This window comes from Salvelinus namaycush, chromosome 3, assembly GCF_016432855.1.
Source record: "Salvelinus namaycush isolate Seneca chromosome 3, SaNama_1.0, whole genome shotgun sequence".
NCBI classification, from domain to species: Eukaryota; Metazoa; Chordata; class Actinopteri; order Salmoniformes; family Salmonidae; genus Salvelinus; species Salvelinus namaycush.
The window spans coordinates 77,603,775-77,622,089 of NC_052309.1; the positions used below are offsets into that span (position 1 = coordinate 77,603,775).

At 44.0% G+C, this 18,315-nt stretch overlaps 1 protein-coding gene across 1 annotated transcript in view; it reads right to left on the minus strand.

Moving 5' to 3' along the window:
- LOC120039480 (RNA binding protein fox-1 homolog 3-like) overlaps positions 1–18,315 on the minus strand; it is a 347,402-nt gene that overhangs the window by 2,953 nt on the left and 326,134 nt on the right. Inside the window, exons 12-14 of the mRNA XM_038984889.1 lie at positions 18,143–18,182; positions 13,397–13,455; positions 11,333–11,411 (exon numbers count right to left, since the gene is read on the minus strand). Of these exons, the coding sequence (XP_038840817.1) occupies positions 11,333–11,411; positions 13,397–13,455; positions 18,143–18,182 (178 nt within the window). The remainder of the gene's footprint in view (positions 1–11,332; positions 11,412–13,396; positions 13,456–18,142; positions 18,183–18,315) is intronic.

Sequence of the window (18,315 nt, forward strand, 5' to 3'; positions counted from 1 at the left end):
GACAGACAACCTACTTGTGCATTTCACTACTTTTAATCATAAAGTTTGCTGTGTTTACTATTCCAAAAAACCTATTCAATATGATGATTCCATACCAGAAACCAGAAAGTCAAAATTCTTTGAATATAGACATTGAGAAAATGTATAGAATAAAAAAGTACACTACTCTCACAAAAGTTCCCCTCCATCTTTGTTAAAGCACTGCACCCCAGGGAGGGGGAAAGGTGCACAATGTCAGGTTAAGACGGGCTGACGGATTGATGTCAAACCACCCGATTGAGAAGCATGCTTAAAAAATCTACTGAAAGGGAAGCTTTTGAGGGGAAAAAAGAGAGCATTCTTTTTTTCATGCCAGTCTGAAAGTCATACAGCACAAAAGTGCGCTTTAAAGAGCGTAGGCCAAAGCAAATGCTAATTTTCTCCACAGAACAGAGGGCCATTATCACTCTACTGGAGTTTACAGTTTACAGTGAAGGGAGTCATACTGAGGCCTATAGCAGTAGTGGAGAGAGGGAGAGAGAGAGGGAGAGAGGGAGAAGAGAGAGGGAGAAGAGAGATGGAGAGAGAGGGAGAGAGGGAGAAGAGAGAGGGAGAGAGGGAGGAGAGAGAGGGAGAAGAGAGAGGGAGAGAGGGAGGGGAGAGAGGGAGGAGAGAGAGGGAGAGAGGGAGAAGAGAGAGGGAGAAGAGAGAGGGAGAGAGGGAGGAGAGAGAGGGAGAGAGGGAGAAGAGAGAGGGAGAGAGGGAGAAGAGAGAGGGAGAGAGGGAGGAGAGAGAGTGAGAGAGGGAGGAGAGATAGGGAGAGATGGAGAAGAGAGATGGAGAGAGAGGGAGAAGAGAGAGAGAGAGAGGGAGGAGAGAGATGGAGAGAGGGAGAAGAGAGATGGAGAGAGGGAGGAGAGAGAGGGAGAAGAAAGAGGGAGAAGAAAGAGGGAGAGAAGGAGGAGAGAGGGAGAGAGGGAGAAGAGAGAGGGGAGAGGGAGAAGAAAGAGGGGGAGAGGGAGGAGAGAGAGGGAGAGAGTGAGAAGAGAGAGGGAGAGAGGGAGGAGAGAGGGAGAGAGGGAGGAGAGAGAGGGAGAGAGGGAGAAGAAAGAGGGGGAGAGGAAGGAGAGAGAGAGGGAGAGAGGGAGGAGAGAGAGGGAGGAGAGAGACAGGTGTCCTGGGACCCTTGTCATGACAGTCTCTCCCTAATTCAGCAGCGCACCGAGCTGTAGAGGAAAACGAGGCGAGGCTTTCATTTTGACATGGCTTTGTAGTGCTTTTTTACACCTCCTCCGGAGAAGTAACAATTGAACGCGTGGCATGCTAATCTCAGCCCAGAATGACTCTTTGTCTCTCCCTCCATCTCCCTGTCTCTCCCTCCATCTCCCTCTGTCTCTCCCTCTCCCTCTGTCTCTTCATCCATCTCTCTCTGTCTCTCCATCCATCTCCCTCTGTCACTCCCTCCATCTCTCTGTCTGTCTCTCCATCCATCTCCCTGTCTCTCCCTCCATCTCCCTCTGTCTCTCCCTCTCCCTCTGTCTCTTCATTCATCTCTCTCTGTCTCTCCATCCATCTCCCTCTGTCACTCCCTCCATCTCCCTCTGTCTCTCCCTCCATCTCTCTGTGTCTCTCCCTCCATCTCCCTGTGTCTCTCCCTCCATCTCCCTCTGTCTCTCCCTCCATCTCCCTCTGTCTCTCCCTCCATACTCCATCTGTCTCTCCCTCCATCTCCCTCTGTCTCTCCCTCCATCTCCCTGTGTCTCTCCCTCCATCTCCTTGTCTCTCCCTCTGTCTCTCCCTCCATCTCCCTCTGTCTCTCCCTCCATCTCCCTCTGTCTCTCCCTCCATCTCCCTCTGTCTCCCTCCATACTCCCTCTGTCTCTCCCTCCATCTCCCTGTCTCTCCCTCCATCTCCCTCTGTCTCTCCCTCCATCTCTCTGTCTCTCCCTCCATCTCCCTGTCTCTCCCTCTGTCTCTCCCTCCATCTCCCAGTGTCTCTCCCTCCATCTCCTTGTCTCTCCCTCTGTCTCTCCCTCCATCTCCCTCTGTCTCTCCCTCCATCTCCCTCTGTCTCTCCCTCCATACTCCCTCTGTCTCTCCCTCCATACTCCCTCTGTCTCTCCCTCCATCTCCCTCTGTCTCTCCCTCCATCTCCCTCTGTCTCTCCCTCCATCTCCCTGTGTCTCTCCCTCCATCTCCCTGTGTCTCTCCCTCCATCTCCTTGTCTCTCCCTCTGTCTCTCCCTCCATCTCCCTCTGTCTCTCCCTCCATACTCCCTCTGTCTCTCCCTCCATCTCCCTGTCTCTCCCTCCATCTCCCTCTGTCTCTCCCTCCATCTCTCTGTCTCTCCCTCCATCTCCCTCTGTCTCTCCCTCCATACTCCCTCTGTCTCTCCCTCCATACTCCCTCTGTCTCTCCCTCCATCTCCCTCCATCTCCCTCTGTCTCTCCATCCATGGAGCAGTCTGCCTCATCTTCAGTCCTACGGAGGTCTCACTGGGGACTCTATACTAAAATATCCCCCATCACTGTATCACTATATAGCAGAGCAGAGTGGGAACACAATAGCACCTGCGCTACATATAGTGCTCCTCACTGACAGGCAGACCAGCATTGGAGGAGCTGCAGTGACAAATATATTAATCACTCATGGACAAGTCAATTCAGGGGAGGGTTGGGTCGGTGCTGTAGCAAGTGGCCACTGTCACTGAGGAAGTTCAATGCATTGCACTGTACCTAAATTGAACATCTACTTGTCTATACAATGCTGGTTTAAATCTGTAGAAATATTGGGTTTCATTAAGCGGGAACAGGAATTGTAGAAGATTTCATTTTACTGTGCCTGATCAGGATTACAATCAACAAGCTGGCAACAGATTAAACATAGAGCTCAAATGACAAACAAAATGCTCTCAGAACCGCTTTATTCTGACACTCAAAACAATCAGAGGTTGCTTAGATATGTCACATATACTAACAACTAAGTCATTGATGAAAGAAGACAAAGGAAATGTAATATACTGTACCAATAAATCAAAATCCAGTTACTTACACCTTTCAGACAATATATACTTTTTTAGAAATGACATATTGTACAATTCATAGAACAAGTTCAGCTGAATTGAAAATACACAGATAAAACCACTATATATATGAATACATAGAAACCAGATAATCAGAGAATTGGTAATATATGTGTATATACATGTATATATTTACAGGAAGTGAAACCTTTTAGCTTGTTTCCCTTTTGTTCTACAAATCTTTTGGATGGAGAAAGAAATGAAACGGTCAGCTTATCAAGGCTTACTGACTATAATAGTAAATACATCATAATGAATTAACAAACTGTGCGTTCAATTTACACAAATAAACATGTTTAAATGTGAGCAAACTGTATATGACTGGGCATGTGGTTTAACACCTTCATTGAGTGTTTTTAATAATGTAGCTAGCTATGAAAAACAAATGTATATGGGATAGAGGATATTATAAAACTGGAAAACCTTTCAGTCTCTACACTATAGATACACATTTTTAATATTTAGCAAAATATAATAAGACACAATATATATTAGCTATTTACATGTTATATGAAGCCTTGATAATTTGACATTTTAACAGTGTAACAATGAATACATTGATTATAAAGGGAGGAAGAGTTGTACGGACACATTACAGCTTTAACTGACAACACTCAAACCCATCCAAGTTAAAACATGACATCACTGCAATGTCCTCATGTAAGAATAAAACTGACCCCGAGTAACCCTGAAAGTAGAGGATGTAAATGAAAAGGTGTGTTCTCGGCCGACTTTCTTTTTTAACTGTGAAATGTAGCTGCTGTTAGACTGAGATCTGCACATTGCGATAGTGAAGATGTAGTGTAGGAATGGCCTGTAAGTGAAGCTAGCGATACAGTGATTGATAGTGGCTGATTAGCCTGCTCTAATTTGTGGTGGTGAGGCATGGCGGCTAACACCCCTCCTGGGCATTGATGTTCCTCTCATAGCAGCTAGCATCTTATCAGGCTGGTTCACGTGCAGACAGGAAATGAGTGGGTGCTTAAAGTGGAAGATTCTGTTTTACTGTATCAAGGTTAGGTTATCAATGAGTTAGGACGTATAAAGTGATTTATTGAGGCAAAGAGTTGTCATGGAGAGAGATTTCAGGATGTCGAGACTAGAGGAGAGAAGTTGGCAAACCTCAAAAACACACAGCCAGTGAAAAACATGAACTACTATTCGTCACACTATGGCCTCCAGTGTATTTGCTAAACGATAGCTTCAGAAGAGCAGCATTCATTAAGATGTCTGCTCTCAGTCTCTGACACTGTGGCTTTCCTACTCAACTCATTTATGACTTATCTGCACCCAAACTGAACAGGGGGTTTCAAATAGTCTATTTCCTTTCAAGCAGATCAACTGGTACTATATAGTAATTACTAAGTTTCTCTCTCCAATTAAGCTCAGTGTAGAAGTAGCCGTCTGCAAAACAGGATTTTGAAACAACAGCTGTAATGACGGGCATCATTAGGAATTGGGAGGCAGTGAGAGGGAGAATTCAAAGCTATGAGGTTCTCTTTGACCAAGGCAGAGGGGAGTATTTTACTTGCCGTTCAGTGTATGTGTCTCTTTTATAATATATATATTTTGTGTGGAGCTGTCTCAAGCCTATGTGTTCAAACAGCAGACTTCCACTGTTGTAAATTCAGCTTAAAACATAGACACTAATTGAGTTGAAGAAACAGTGGAACTTGGCTTCAGTGAGCCGTTGTTCTTGGGGGATTCTCTGTGTTAGTTCCACTGGCGCTCAGAGCAGCACTCAGTTTTATACTGGCGCAATGAAAGTGGATGGGGAGGAAAGTCATTTAAAATGGGTTGTGTCAACCCTACTATTCACACACACACACACACACACACACACACACACACACACACACACACACACACACACGCACACACACACACACACACACACACACACACACACACACACACACACACACACACACACACACACACACACACACACACACACACACACACACACACACACACACACAGAGTAATTTAATCAGAAACACCTACAAATACATTAATAATAATGTCTGAAGCTTTTTTGAATCATATAAACGCCCCCATGGTAGAACCCTAAATACTGGTATATAAACGCCCCCATGGTAGAACCCTAAATACTGGTATATAAAAGCCCCCATGGTAGAACCCTAAATACTGGTATATAAAAGCCCCCATGGTAGAACCCTAAATACTGGTATATAAAAGCCCCCATGGTAGAACCCTAAATACTGGTATATAAAAGCCCCCATGGTAGAACCCTAAATACTGGTATATAAAAGCCCCCATGGTAGAACCCTAAATACTGGTATATAAAAGCCCCCATGGTAGAACCCTAAATACTGGTATATAAAAGCCCCCATGGTAGAACCCTAAATACTGGTATATAAAAGCCCCCATGGTAGAACCCTAAATACAGGTATATAAAAGCCCCCATGGTAGAACCCTAAATACTGGTATATAAAAGGAAGAACAATGTTTTATGCTTTTCTTTGATCAAGTGATGATATGTTATTTTGGTATACAACATTAATCTATATCATGTTCAACATGTTGACTAAACATAACTGCTCGTACATGATGTCTTTATAAACATGTCACATCTTCAAAATGATCGAAATACACAAATAAAGTCTAACAAACAGATAACACTTGAGAGGATACATACGTAAATTATATCATTATACGAATAGTTGAGTAATTATAGATTTCCATAGTTGTATTCGGATCTATATATCATGTCTCTTGGCTTGATCTACTTACAAAATAGTTTCTTTGAAATGTTCCCATTTTCTCAAGAGTTCATGTGGGGTAACTACTGAGTTGAAGACGTGTACTCGGTACATTAATATGGTATGACAACACGCAGGTGTTATAATACATAAATGGAAGAAGTTTGGAACCACCAAGACTCTTCCTAGAGCTGTATGGAACAAGGTATTTTCTCCTGAAAGTGAAATATGATACAAGCATGTTCACAGTCCATTTCTCTCCTAATAATCGAAAGTCTATAATCTCTCACTGTACCTGCTCTAGTAATTCATCTCTTCAAAGAGATTTAGGCAAAATCAACCAATAAGACAATGCTCTGTCATTGTAAAGTGGGGGAACCCACTGGTAGTGTTTGGTGGGTATGCTTGACTTATGCTAGTCATTTTGGGTGCTGGTACTGTTTATATTTAAGTGCAGGAGCTCAAGCAGTAGAAAATATGAGGTGCCGGTGCTCAGCTCTGGTAAGCTCCTGCCCAAGTCAAGCACTGATTATGTCAAGAAAATCTTCAATAAACAAGACAAGCATTCTACTGATACAATTAGTTGTCAGATCAAATCACTTGTAGTGGTTTATCCTGAGGTACAGAATGTTTTGTGCAATACTGAAAAGTGAATAGTTATCAGGAATTGCACTACAGTACTTCATAGATGAGTCGATAGCGTAGCCTACTAAAAATAATGATTACCCACCTCTAAACGTCACATATAGTGCCTTCGGGAAGTATTCAGACAACTTGACTTTTTGCAAATTTTGTTATGTTACAGCTTTATTCTAAAAATGATTACATATAATTTTTTATTCAGCAATCTACACACAATACCCCATAATGACAAAACAAAAATAGGTTTTTAGAAAGGTTTGCAAATGTATTAAAAATAAAAAACAGAAATACCTTATTTACAAGTATTCAGACCCTTTGCTATGAGACTCGAAATTGAGCTCAGGTGCATCCTGATCATCCTTGAGATGTTTCTACTACTTGATTGGAGTCCACCTGTGGTAAATTCAATTAATTGGACATGATTTGGAAAGGCACACACCTGCCTATATAAGGTCCCACAGCATGTCAGAGCAAAAACCAAGCCATGAGGTCAAAGGAATTGTCTGTAGAGCCAGGATTGTGTCGAGGCACAGATCTGGGGAAGGGTACCAAAACATTTCTGCAGCATTGAAGGTCCCCAAGAACACACTGGCCTCCACCATTCTTAAATGAAAGAAGTTTGGAACCACCAAGACTCTTCCTAGAGCTGGCCACCCGGCCAAAATGAGCAATCGGTGGAGAAGGGCCTTGGTCAGGGAGGTGACCAAGAACCCGATGGTCACTCTGACAGAGCTCTAGAGTTCCTCTGTAGAGATGGGAGAACCTCCCAGAACGACAACCATCTCTGCAGCACTCCACCAATCAGGCCTTTATGGTAGTGACCAGGCCTTTATGGTAGTGACCAGACGGAAGCCACTCCTCAGTAAAAGGCACATGACAGCTCGCTTGGAGTTTGCCAAAAGACACCTGAAGATTCTCAGACCATGAGAAACAAGATTCTCTGGTCTGATGAAATCAAGATTTAACTTTTTGGCCTGAATGCCAAGCGTCACATCTGGAGGAAACCTGGCACCATCCCTTCGGTGAAGCATGGTGGTGCCAGCATCAGGCTGTGGGGATGTTTTTCAGCGGCAGGGACTAGGAGACTAGTCAGGATCGAGGCAAATATGAACGGAGCAAAGTACAGAGAGATCCTTGATGAAAACCTGCTCCAGAGCGCTCAGGATCTCAGAATGGGGGCGAAGGTTCACCTTCCAACAGGACAACGACCCTAAGCACACAGCCAAGACAACCCAGAAGTGGCTTCGGGACAAGTCTCTGAATCTCCTTGAGTGGCCCAGCCAGAGACCGGACTTGAACCCGATCGAACATCTCTGGAGAGATCTGAAAATCGCTGTGCAGCAACACACTCCCCATCCAACCTGACAGAGCTTGAGAGGATCTGCAGAGAGGAATGGGAGAAACTCCCCAAATACAGGTGTGCCAAGCTTGCAGCGTCATAACCAAGAAGACTCGAGGCTGTAATTGCTACCAAAGGTGCTTCAACAAAGTACTTTGTAAAGGGTCTGAATACTTATGTAAATGTGATATTTCTGTTTTATTTTACATAGATTTTCCAAAAAAAAAAAAAAACTGTTTTTGCTTTGTCATTATGGGGTACTGTGTGTTGACTGATGAGGGGGGGAAACAATTTAATCAATTTTAGAATAAGGCTGTAACGTAACAAAATGTGGAAAAAGTCAAGGGGTCTGAGTATTTTCTGAATGCACTGTACACTTCAGTTAATAATACGTGAACATGAAAATCAGTGTGGAAAAAATGTGCCTGAAATAAACAAAGACATTGAATCCTTTTCACAATCCTAAGTCATTTAGCCTAGAGTGCCATCACATTAGCGAGAGCTAGCCCAGTCTCAACCCCAGGTGAACTCTGACCCCTCACTGTGGTGCAATGGCCCTCACTCTGCATGCTGTCACACCACATCACTGTTAGGACTCCAATTCAAGTGCATTAGGACACTCCAACATTACAGAGCAATCATACAGTTGACAGTGGCGTCTTGTGAAATAAGAATTAGCAGGGCATGTGCATAGTCTTTGTTATTATTATAATGATGTATTTCTAATGCTAATTGGAATACAATATTTTGTTTCCTGCTTGAATTTCATTGAATTCCAATTCAAGAATAGGCTAAATAACAGTGTATCTAATGCCCCACTAGATTGTCATCCCTCTGACGGTCACTGCAGAAACACACCCCTCTGATCATGCATCATGCGTGCTACAGTAGGCTCACATTGGTTATGGTGACACAGCACCCATCTACAGCAGTCACATGTGCAGAACATAACTTCTCCGAAATCAATCCAAAGCACAAAATGAATACAAAACAAATCATAGGAGCAGACCAATGATGACATCAAAAAGGTTGTAGATATCGTCTGTGGCGGGAGGGCAGGTGTCAGGGGGAGGGGTCAGCATTGGGACCTGGAAGCTTTTAGTTTGATTTAGCGCTCCACGAAGGATGAGGTGTTTGCTTGTTTGTTAATTTGTCTGATTTTTGTTTGTTGGGGGGTAATGTCTCTGTCTTTCTCTCTTTTTCTTTCTGTTAGTAGGGAGTGAAGCGACTGTACCCTCCTCTGTATAGGCTAGCCTGCAACATCAAAGATGAAAAAGGACCAATCAGTATTAAGGTGGTGACAGCTTGGTTGTTGAGTTCTGTTTTTTCCACAAATTTCCTTCCTTTATTGGTTTTGTTAAAACGTCTGTGTCTGAAGGACATGGGATTAAATAGCATTTAATTGAGCTGGTTTAATCAAAGTAATAATAGTTCTTGTTCATTAGAGTATGCATAAGTTGGGTATGTGTGTGTTCTGAGGAGGGGCGGTCCAGGTGTTGGAGCTGGAGCTGGAGGATAAAGAACCTGGTAGTGATAAAGTATGATCTTAGTCTGAAATAATTTTGATATTTGTACCAGAGAGAAAAACCCTTTCCTAGATATCAATATTCTTCCTTTGGCTTGCCACATGGCGAAGTGGGCCCCGCCCTCAAATGCAGTTTCCATGCATTAATTACATTAAGCAACAAATTGGAAAATACTGTGCTTGTTTCATGCTTTTGACTGCAGGAAAACATTCCTCACGGAATGGCTTTCCAGGCTACAACTATGTCATAGATCCAACCAAAGCGAATTAAGTTCAAAGGAGTTTAATCATAATTCTCTTTCAACTCCAACCGTGGTGCCCACACCTTTCTGGATGTGTATTGCACCAGAGGATATTGCTCCCTAGGTTTACTGCCATGCTCTGGTTAACCAGGGCGCGCACACACACACACACACACACACACACACACACACACACACACACACACACACACACACACACACACACACACACACACACACACACACACACACACACACACACACACACACACACACACACACACACACACACACACACACACACACACACACACACACACACAATATCCCATGTACTCTGACCAAGCTCCAAACCTTCAAAGGCTAATATGCCTTAATTTAAAGGAACCCTCTTGCTTGTATAAAATTTTCATCAGTATAAAAAAGGATTTGCAATTTTTTTGCACGCTGGAAATCAGCAAAGAGAATTTTAAGCAACCTCGGAGGAACTAATTATTGAAAGGTTTCTAAATGCAAAAATCGCTGCTCTCTCCTTTGGAACCATTAATCAAAGAGGACTAAAGAATTAGTAACCAAACCAATTTTTTTTCCTGAATCTATTTCATGGTGTGTCTCTGCACTGTAAGATCTGAACTCCTATTGTGTCAAGATGGTTTATTCACTACCAGGGTCTCGCACCTCACCAGCTTCCACCCCACCACAGTGATCCCCTCAACTTCCAACCCATCACAGTGATCCCCTCAACTTCCACCCCACCACAGTGATCCCCTCAACTTCCAACCCATCACAGTGATCCCCTCAACTTGCCCCACACACACAACCCAAGTTCAGACATGAAGGGCCAAATTCAGCCTGGCTAAGAAAGGGTGACTAAGAGTGGCAGAGAAGGGAAGGAAATTTGGAGGAAAAGAAGCACAGTTTTTAATTAAGTAAATGAAGAGGAAAAAAATAAATGTCTTAATTAATGAAAGCTTTTAGCTAGCAGCTGCACCGGGGAACTGTACGCTGTTTTTTATGTTGTTGAAAAATCGCATGCATGCCGGAATGGTACATTTAAGTCATTTGTCTGGCAGAGAGCGCCCGTCCCATCAACCTTGTGGACTGGAGGGGTGAGTGAGAGAACTCCCTCCCTCTCTTTCTCTTCCACGTCCCACGGCACACTGCTGCATGCGTTTGATGGTCGTTCATCTTTCAAATGAGTCTATGAGCCCAGTCCCATGCCCTCATTGGAAAACAAAACATTGAGAAACTATCTCCCCATCATAGGATGCTATTTTACTGATAGTATTTTCATCTTTGATGTTAGCTGCAAAAGCTAGCTAAAAACAGACATTAACCATTCAACTTCACCCCTTTAAGTTTAGAGTTTGGCTGAAAGGAAGAATGGAACAACTCATTTGGAGTTGAATAGTGGCAGGAATAGAATGATTATACTAGTGTTGAAGATGCTCATGTGTTTGGATTGAATTAGTTGTAGTGATCATTCCCATTTTAGCAGTAAAAAGCCTGAATCAAATAAATATTGTATGTATGAGGTGAGCTTGTGTGACATAACATGAAACAAATCCATTTCACTGAATTCACAATGACCACATGCTAGGGAATTCTGCTGCACTCCACTAGGTTGTGCCAAACAGCATGACAAAGAGGAAATAAAGCCCACTGACTTGGCTTAGTTCAATGGTCTTTATCTCCGAGTGCTCCTGGAGCGACAGAGTACTGCGGCTGGCGGCCTCTGCTCTGTGTTAGTGTGGCTAGCCAACAACAGGGTGCAGAGGAAAGCGAGAGTGGACTTACCATGGTCCCCACACTGTATGTAGCGGCAGGGCCGATTGTGTGGTGGTAGGGGTCTGCTGTTGCATAGACTCTGCCATAGCTGCAATGGAAAATGGATTATATTTTCAATGCTTGTTTTATACTTGGCCCTAAAGTCAACACTTTCAAGTCTCTAAAACAATTATTTCCCTCTCTCTACCCCCTGGTTTAGAAAATGATACAAGGCTGAGTAGAAAAGGAGTTCAAAGGTGGTTGGATCATTCTCTGTGAATACACATTGTCCTTTTCACTGTCACCTCGATTAGTTGGCAGTGATGGGTACTGAGGGGTGAGAGAAAGAGAAACAGAGAGAGAGAGAGAAAGAGAGAAAGAAAGGGAAAACAGAGAAAGATAGAGGTGCTGGAGGGCTTGGGCCCAGTCTGTGTACGCTCTCTCACCCTGCTGTTGTTTACCCAAGCTGAACAGTGGGCTCACACCACTGTCTTTTCATTGTTGCTGGTTTGGAACTAATCCTTCCAATTTCCTTCTGAGACAGGACAAGATGTGTGCCTTATTTATTTATTTATTTACTCGACTTCACATATTCCTTTATTTACATTTTTTTCTTCAATGCTCGCTTGCAAATGAGGGTCTGTACGGAGCAGATAAGGCACTCCCAGCCAAGCACTGAGGGCACCAAATCAACCAGGAATAAAAACCAAGAGGAGAGAGGGAGAAATGTAATTTTCCTTAAGGATACAAGACATCCAGCCTACAAGGCTGGAGCGGGGCGAAGAGGACATTGAATTATATAAGATCTAAATATGGTGTGTCCCATTGGAGTCCAACACTCAAGGTCAGTGAGCAGGACATGGAGGGGGAAGGAGCTGGATGAGAAGGCTCCAGGGGGAGAGGATGGGCTGTACCATGACATGGTCAGGGGTGGTCTCTGTGATACTCTTATCTACTGTGAGCACCAAACCCCAGAGGCCCACTAAGGCTAATCTATCTACAAAATGGGCTCTCACCAGAGTGGCATTGCTAACCAGCTCGAGGTCAAACGGCCCCTCAGAACGTACGTCACGCGGTTTCACTACGCTGATTGGCCCCTGACAGGGCCTCGGTAATACAAAGCAGGCCTGTGGGCAAAAGCATTTTGAAAAATGAATGTTTCATATTTTATGGGGATTTTACAAGCCTCTTATGATCCCTGTGACCTCCTTTCATGATTGGCTGATTGCTCCGCTGGTAAGTCTGATAAGGTATTGCTGAGACAAACCCCTATTGATCCAATGGGCATGACCGCTTATTCAAAAAGAAACAAACAGACAAGGGAAGCAAAACAAAGCAAAACAAACAACTTGGGCGAATTACATTAAATCTCAGGAGGAAAATATAGGCAAGAGAAACAGGAATTAAATCACTCCCAGAGGAAAAAGCCGCTGTCCAATTTCTGCTCCCTCCGAGCACGGCTGCTCATAATTCGCAGTGCGGCGAGGCCAGATAAATCTTACATTATCGATATGATCTTCAGGCTCTCAGGCAGGGTGTACGTTATCACAAGTGACATGCTCAATCCCTCCCAGATTAGATTCCCAAACCAGCCCACATCCAGCCTGACAGCGGCTTTGAAGGCCCGAATGAATCAGCCACGCCTCCTCAAACGGAGCACACCTGAACCCGAATGACATCAGTCAGAAGTGATAGAGTCCCTGCCCATCCATCCCTCTCTCCCTCTCTCCCTTCCTCCCGCAGACCGCAGGCCATTCATAAATACAGTTGATATGCCCTCTCGCCCGTCAAAGGCAGAGAGGCATGGGATAGATCATCTTGTCGAACAAGGTTACTTTTTTTGTGTGCTTTAGCCTGAGGCCATAGTGGATCTCCTAATGGACAGTTCAATCTGAGGGAGGGTCACAACTCCAGAGAGAGTTTATCTTCACCCTTCTATGTGGGAGATACTTTGGAGAGTGGAGAAAGGTTGAAGTCACTTGTCAGACTTTGTCACAACTTCTAATTTAATCCATCACAATATCAATGGTCTTTTAATGGTCTTTCAAGTAATATTAGTTGTTTTATTTTATGCAGCAGGTGGAATGCACTCACCTGTCACTGTAGGCAGCAGCGGTGGTGGGCTGGGCGTATCTGTACGCAGCGTAGCCCCCCTGTTGGAAACTCAGACAGTTAGACAACCACCCACAACAGTATGTATATTACCAGTATTCTCAAACAAATAATAGCAAGCATTTACTAAAATATCCAACATCGGGTTTGAAACATTGTCCATTGTTGGGAACATTTCAAAACTGCATATTCTATTCCTTTTTCAAGTATTCATATGAAACCATTCAAAAAGTCAAATTTCTTTAAATGGAAGAGTATGCACTGAGGCAACGCAAGGTGCAAGACGCCCAGAACACAGCCAGAGGGAGCTGTTTAATATTTGGTAGCTGAGGCAGCGGAGAATGAATGATCCCCTGTGAGACTGGGGAGGAGAGCCATGCGTTCCCTCTGTGGCACAGTGCGTGACAGTAGGTGCACAACATGGTCCACATGAGAAAGAACAGAACAGTGGTGTGTTAACGCTCCCCAAATTCATCCCACATTCAGAATGGGGAAGCAGCAATGTCCTGCTGCATTATTGAAGAGACCCCTTTTTCTTTACACGTACTGTGTTGCACAGGAGCAAACCAAGACGCACAGTGCCTTCAGAAAGTATTCACACCCCTTGACTTTTTCCACATGTTGATGTGTTACAGCCTGAATTTAACATGGATTGAATTGAGATGTTGTGTCACTGGCCTACAAACAATACCCCATGATGTCAAAGTGGAAGTTTAGAAATGTTTACAATTTAATAAAAAATAAAAAGCTGAAATGTCTTGAGTCAATAAGAATTCAACCCCATTGTTATGGCAAGCCTAAATAAGTTCAGGAGTAAAAATGTTTTCCAATGCCTTGCAAAGAAGGGCACATATTGGTAGATTGGTAAACACAAAAAAGCAGGCATTGAATAACCCTTTGAGCATGGTGAAGTTATTAATTATACTATGGATGGTGTATCAATACACCCAGTCACTACAAAGATACAGGCGGCCATCCTAACTCAGTTACCGGAGAGGAAGGTAGCCTCTCAGGGATTTCACCACGATGCCAACAGTTTTGAGTTTAATGGCTGTGACAGGAGAAACTGCGGATGGATCAACAACATTGTAGTTAATCCATAATACTAACCTAATTGACAGAGTGAAAAGAAGGAAGCCTGTACAGAATAAAAATATTCAAAAACATGTATCCTGTTTGCAATAAGGCACTAAAGTAAAAAGAAAAATGTAAGTAAAGAAATTAACTTTATATCCTGAATTCAAAGCGTTAAGTTTGGGGCAAATCCAACACAACACATCACTGAGTACCTCTCCTCATATTTTCAAGCATGGTGGTGGCTGCATCATGTTATGGGCATGCTTGTTTTTAAGATAAAAATAAACGGAATTGAGCAAAGCACAGTCAAAATTCTCGAGGAAAACCTGGTTCAGTCTGCTTTGCAACAGACACTGGCAGACAAATTCACCTTTCAGCAGGACAATAACCTAAAAGTTGCTTACCAAGATGACATTGAATGTTCCTGAGTGGCCCAGATACAGTTTTGACTTAAATCAGCTTGAAAATCTATGGCAAGACTTGAAAATGGCTGTCTATCAATGGTCAACAACCAACTTGACAGATCTTGAATCATGTTAAAAGTAATTATGTGCAAATATTGTACAATCCAGATGTGGAAAGCTCTTAGAGACTTAGCGACTCAGAAGACCAAAGGTGATTCGAACATGTGTGAATACTTATGTAAATAGATATTTCTATATTTCATTTTCAATAAATTAGCAAACATTTCTAAAAACATGTTTTCACTTTGTCATTATGGGGATTTTTTAAAATATTTAATCCATTTTGAATTCAGGCTGTAACACAACAAAATGTGGAATAAGTCAAGGGGTATGAATACTTTCTGAAGGCACTGTAACAGGGGCTTAGTGTTTGGGAAGTCAGGACCTGTGTATTAATTTGCCAGAGTGGGAGAAAGAATTAAAAACTTCATTGGGGAGAGCAGTCATTACTCCAGCTGAAAAATTAAGCTGTTCACCTACTGTTTTTCTATTAGCACCAATGGAGCATTGGCCCATCTCCATCCTATATCCTACGGTGGGTATATAGGTGGTAGTGCTGAGAGTGCTTTTGAGGTCGGTTCGGTTTCGGTTTGAATATTAAAAAATAATCACGGTTTTCGATGACGATTAAATGCACTATTTATTATGTGGGTTGAATGGTGTAACAACACAGAATAAAACAATGAATAAAAGTCCCATGATGGTAGTAACTGCTTACCACTTATTCATGTTTTATTCACATGACTTTACTTTAATAATATATTTTAGTTATTGTGTATATTACATTTGTTTTATTTTATAACTTTTCTATTTCATTCCAAGTCATTCATTTTGCTGTCTGACAAAATCACTGTTTAAATAGTTCTTCAAAGTAAACAAGGCATACTTTTACGACTGCTGAATACCAAATATCAATCACTTAGATCATGTATTTTCAGGTAGAGATACCTCCCGAAGCAACTGCTCTCTCCTTCTCGATCGCACGTCTTCTCTCTCTTCTAGTCCCTCTCAGTGCACCCACACAGAACGGACAAGTAGGTAGTTAATTACCCACGTTTTCTGCTCTAAACTATGTAGAATATTGGCCTGTTGGAAACTACAACTCCCTCCTACACCGCACAGTTCGGGCTTGATCTGATTCATCTATAGAGAAACTGCGCAAAGTGTGCATTGAGCTCACAGAAATAAAAAGGGAAAAAAATAACCAACATTTCAGTTAATCGCTCAGCACTAATAGGTGGCTGTTAATAATACATGTTTTCTATTAGTCCAAAGGCGAGCTACACTACCGTGCAAATGGAACGTCTAAAGACTGTGGCCAGGGCTCTTTGGGGAATCAGGTCAGAGGGCAGATGGGCCAGGAACTGTATTTGAGTCATCTTCCCTGCCCATGGAGGCAGGAAGTCATGGCTAAGGCCAGGCAGAGGAGTTCCTGTGGGATGGCCATGCCCTGGGACAATGCTGCTGATTACATCAACAAAACCCAACAACACACAGCCACAATAAATCACTTGCACACATGTCAAATCCTGCCCATAACAGTGCAACACATTTGTTATTGTGTCTCGCCCCAGTGTGTGTGCATGCGTGTGCACGTCACGTGTGTGCCTGACTGTGTGTATGAATATGAATACATCCATTCCTAATATACTCCCTGCAAAGCAGGGTCTCATGTTGTGGTATCATCCTGGATGCTCTTTTTAATGGCAAGTGCTTCAGGACTGTTGAAATGAACGGAATTTGACTAGGTCATGACAGTGACAGACATGGCTACTATCTTCTGAATGATAGTGGAGGACAGAGAGGCTTGTGGGACTTGCTGTTGTTGTCACAGGAGACCTCTGGGCGCACTCCGGCAGTCTGAAGCCGTTCAGTGTCCGTGCAGTGGCCACTGCCAAAACTAATGGCAGTAAAGCACAGGGGGAAAGGCTGACGGCTTGAGCGATGGGGCGAGATACCCCAGGTCTGGTCAGAGGGCACTGAGACCCAGGGCTTAGCTGGAGGTGAGGAGAGGAGGGAGGGAGGGAGGCCAAACACCCAGGGCCGACAGGACCGCATTAAGCCACTTTTCCTCTACACTGTTCACTCCGCTGGTGTCGCTAACAGCCACTCACAAACAGTGCTACGACATGGGGCTGTGTTTGAGCCATATATCATTGTGGAGTCCAGCACTTTTGTTCCCAGACACCGGCCCTTTGCTCGTATGCAGACAGGGTTAAAGTAAGAGGCAATCAGTAGCACTGTTGTCTGCGTCTGCTGTCATCTCCCTATTGCAGAGGACAGAGAGGAACAAAAAACTACAGATTCAAACGACTAATAACATCCCCGCCAAACGCTTGGACTGCTGTCAAACTGGGGCAGCCTGGTCATTTCAGCATTATCTCCACAGCGTCCCGCTTTTCTCTGTGAAGGGCAGCGTGCACTGGGGCCGGCATGACGCTGTGTGTGCTGTGGCCGCTGCCTGCATGAACAGCCCCAGAGGGAAGCTTAATCCCTTTATCTTCCTCCGCTCCTCTTATCTCTCACACCGTGATGGCTTGGAGGCACACAGGCCCACTAAGGCCCCACACAGGCCCACTAAGGCCCCACACAGGCCCACTAAGGCCCCATGCTGTCCCACTAAGGCTCCACGCAGGCCCCCTGGGCCAGACAGAGAGAGAGGGTTGTCCCCACCCAGACACAGGCAGGCATGCGTGCTTGCAAACACACACACACACACACACACACACACACACACACACACACACACACACACACACACACACACACACACACACACACACACACACACACACACACACACACACACACACACACACACACACACACACACACACACACACACACACATGTACAGATATAGGGCGGAGACAAGCCACCTCCAAAAGCCATTTTAAGGGGAGAGACGCCCTGACTTGACACGGGACACTGAGCTGGGGTCTGTCTGTTTGCCAAAGTCTGACATCATAGGAGAGAGCGGGAGAGGAGGGAGGAGCTGAGGGGGTTTTAAATTTTGTTGTCGGGTTTCTTGGCACGGCAGAGAGATGCCTAATCGACGCGGGCTTGGCAGAGAGGCAGGGGGAACGCTGGGGGCTGGAGAGATGGTGTTTTAGTCTCCAGGGCTGGCTGCTTTTGTCTGCTTTACTTCTGTTTCATCTGAGAGAGAGAAAGAAACAACGGTACTTACATAGATTTCTGCTCCGTAGAAGCCATCCTGGTACACCACTCTGTGAAATGAGAGAGCAATGGCGGAGACGCCTTAGTTCATCTGGGTTCTGGGCGGTTTTATATGCAGACAGATTGGATCAGCACACTGATGTTTAGAACCTAGCCTATTTCCAATGAGAGCAAGTCAAGCAG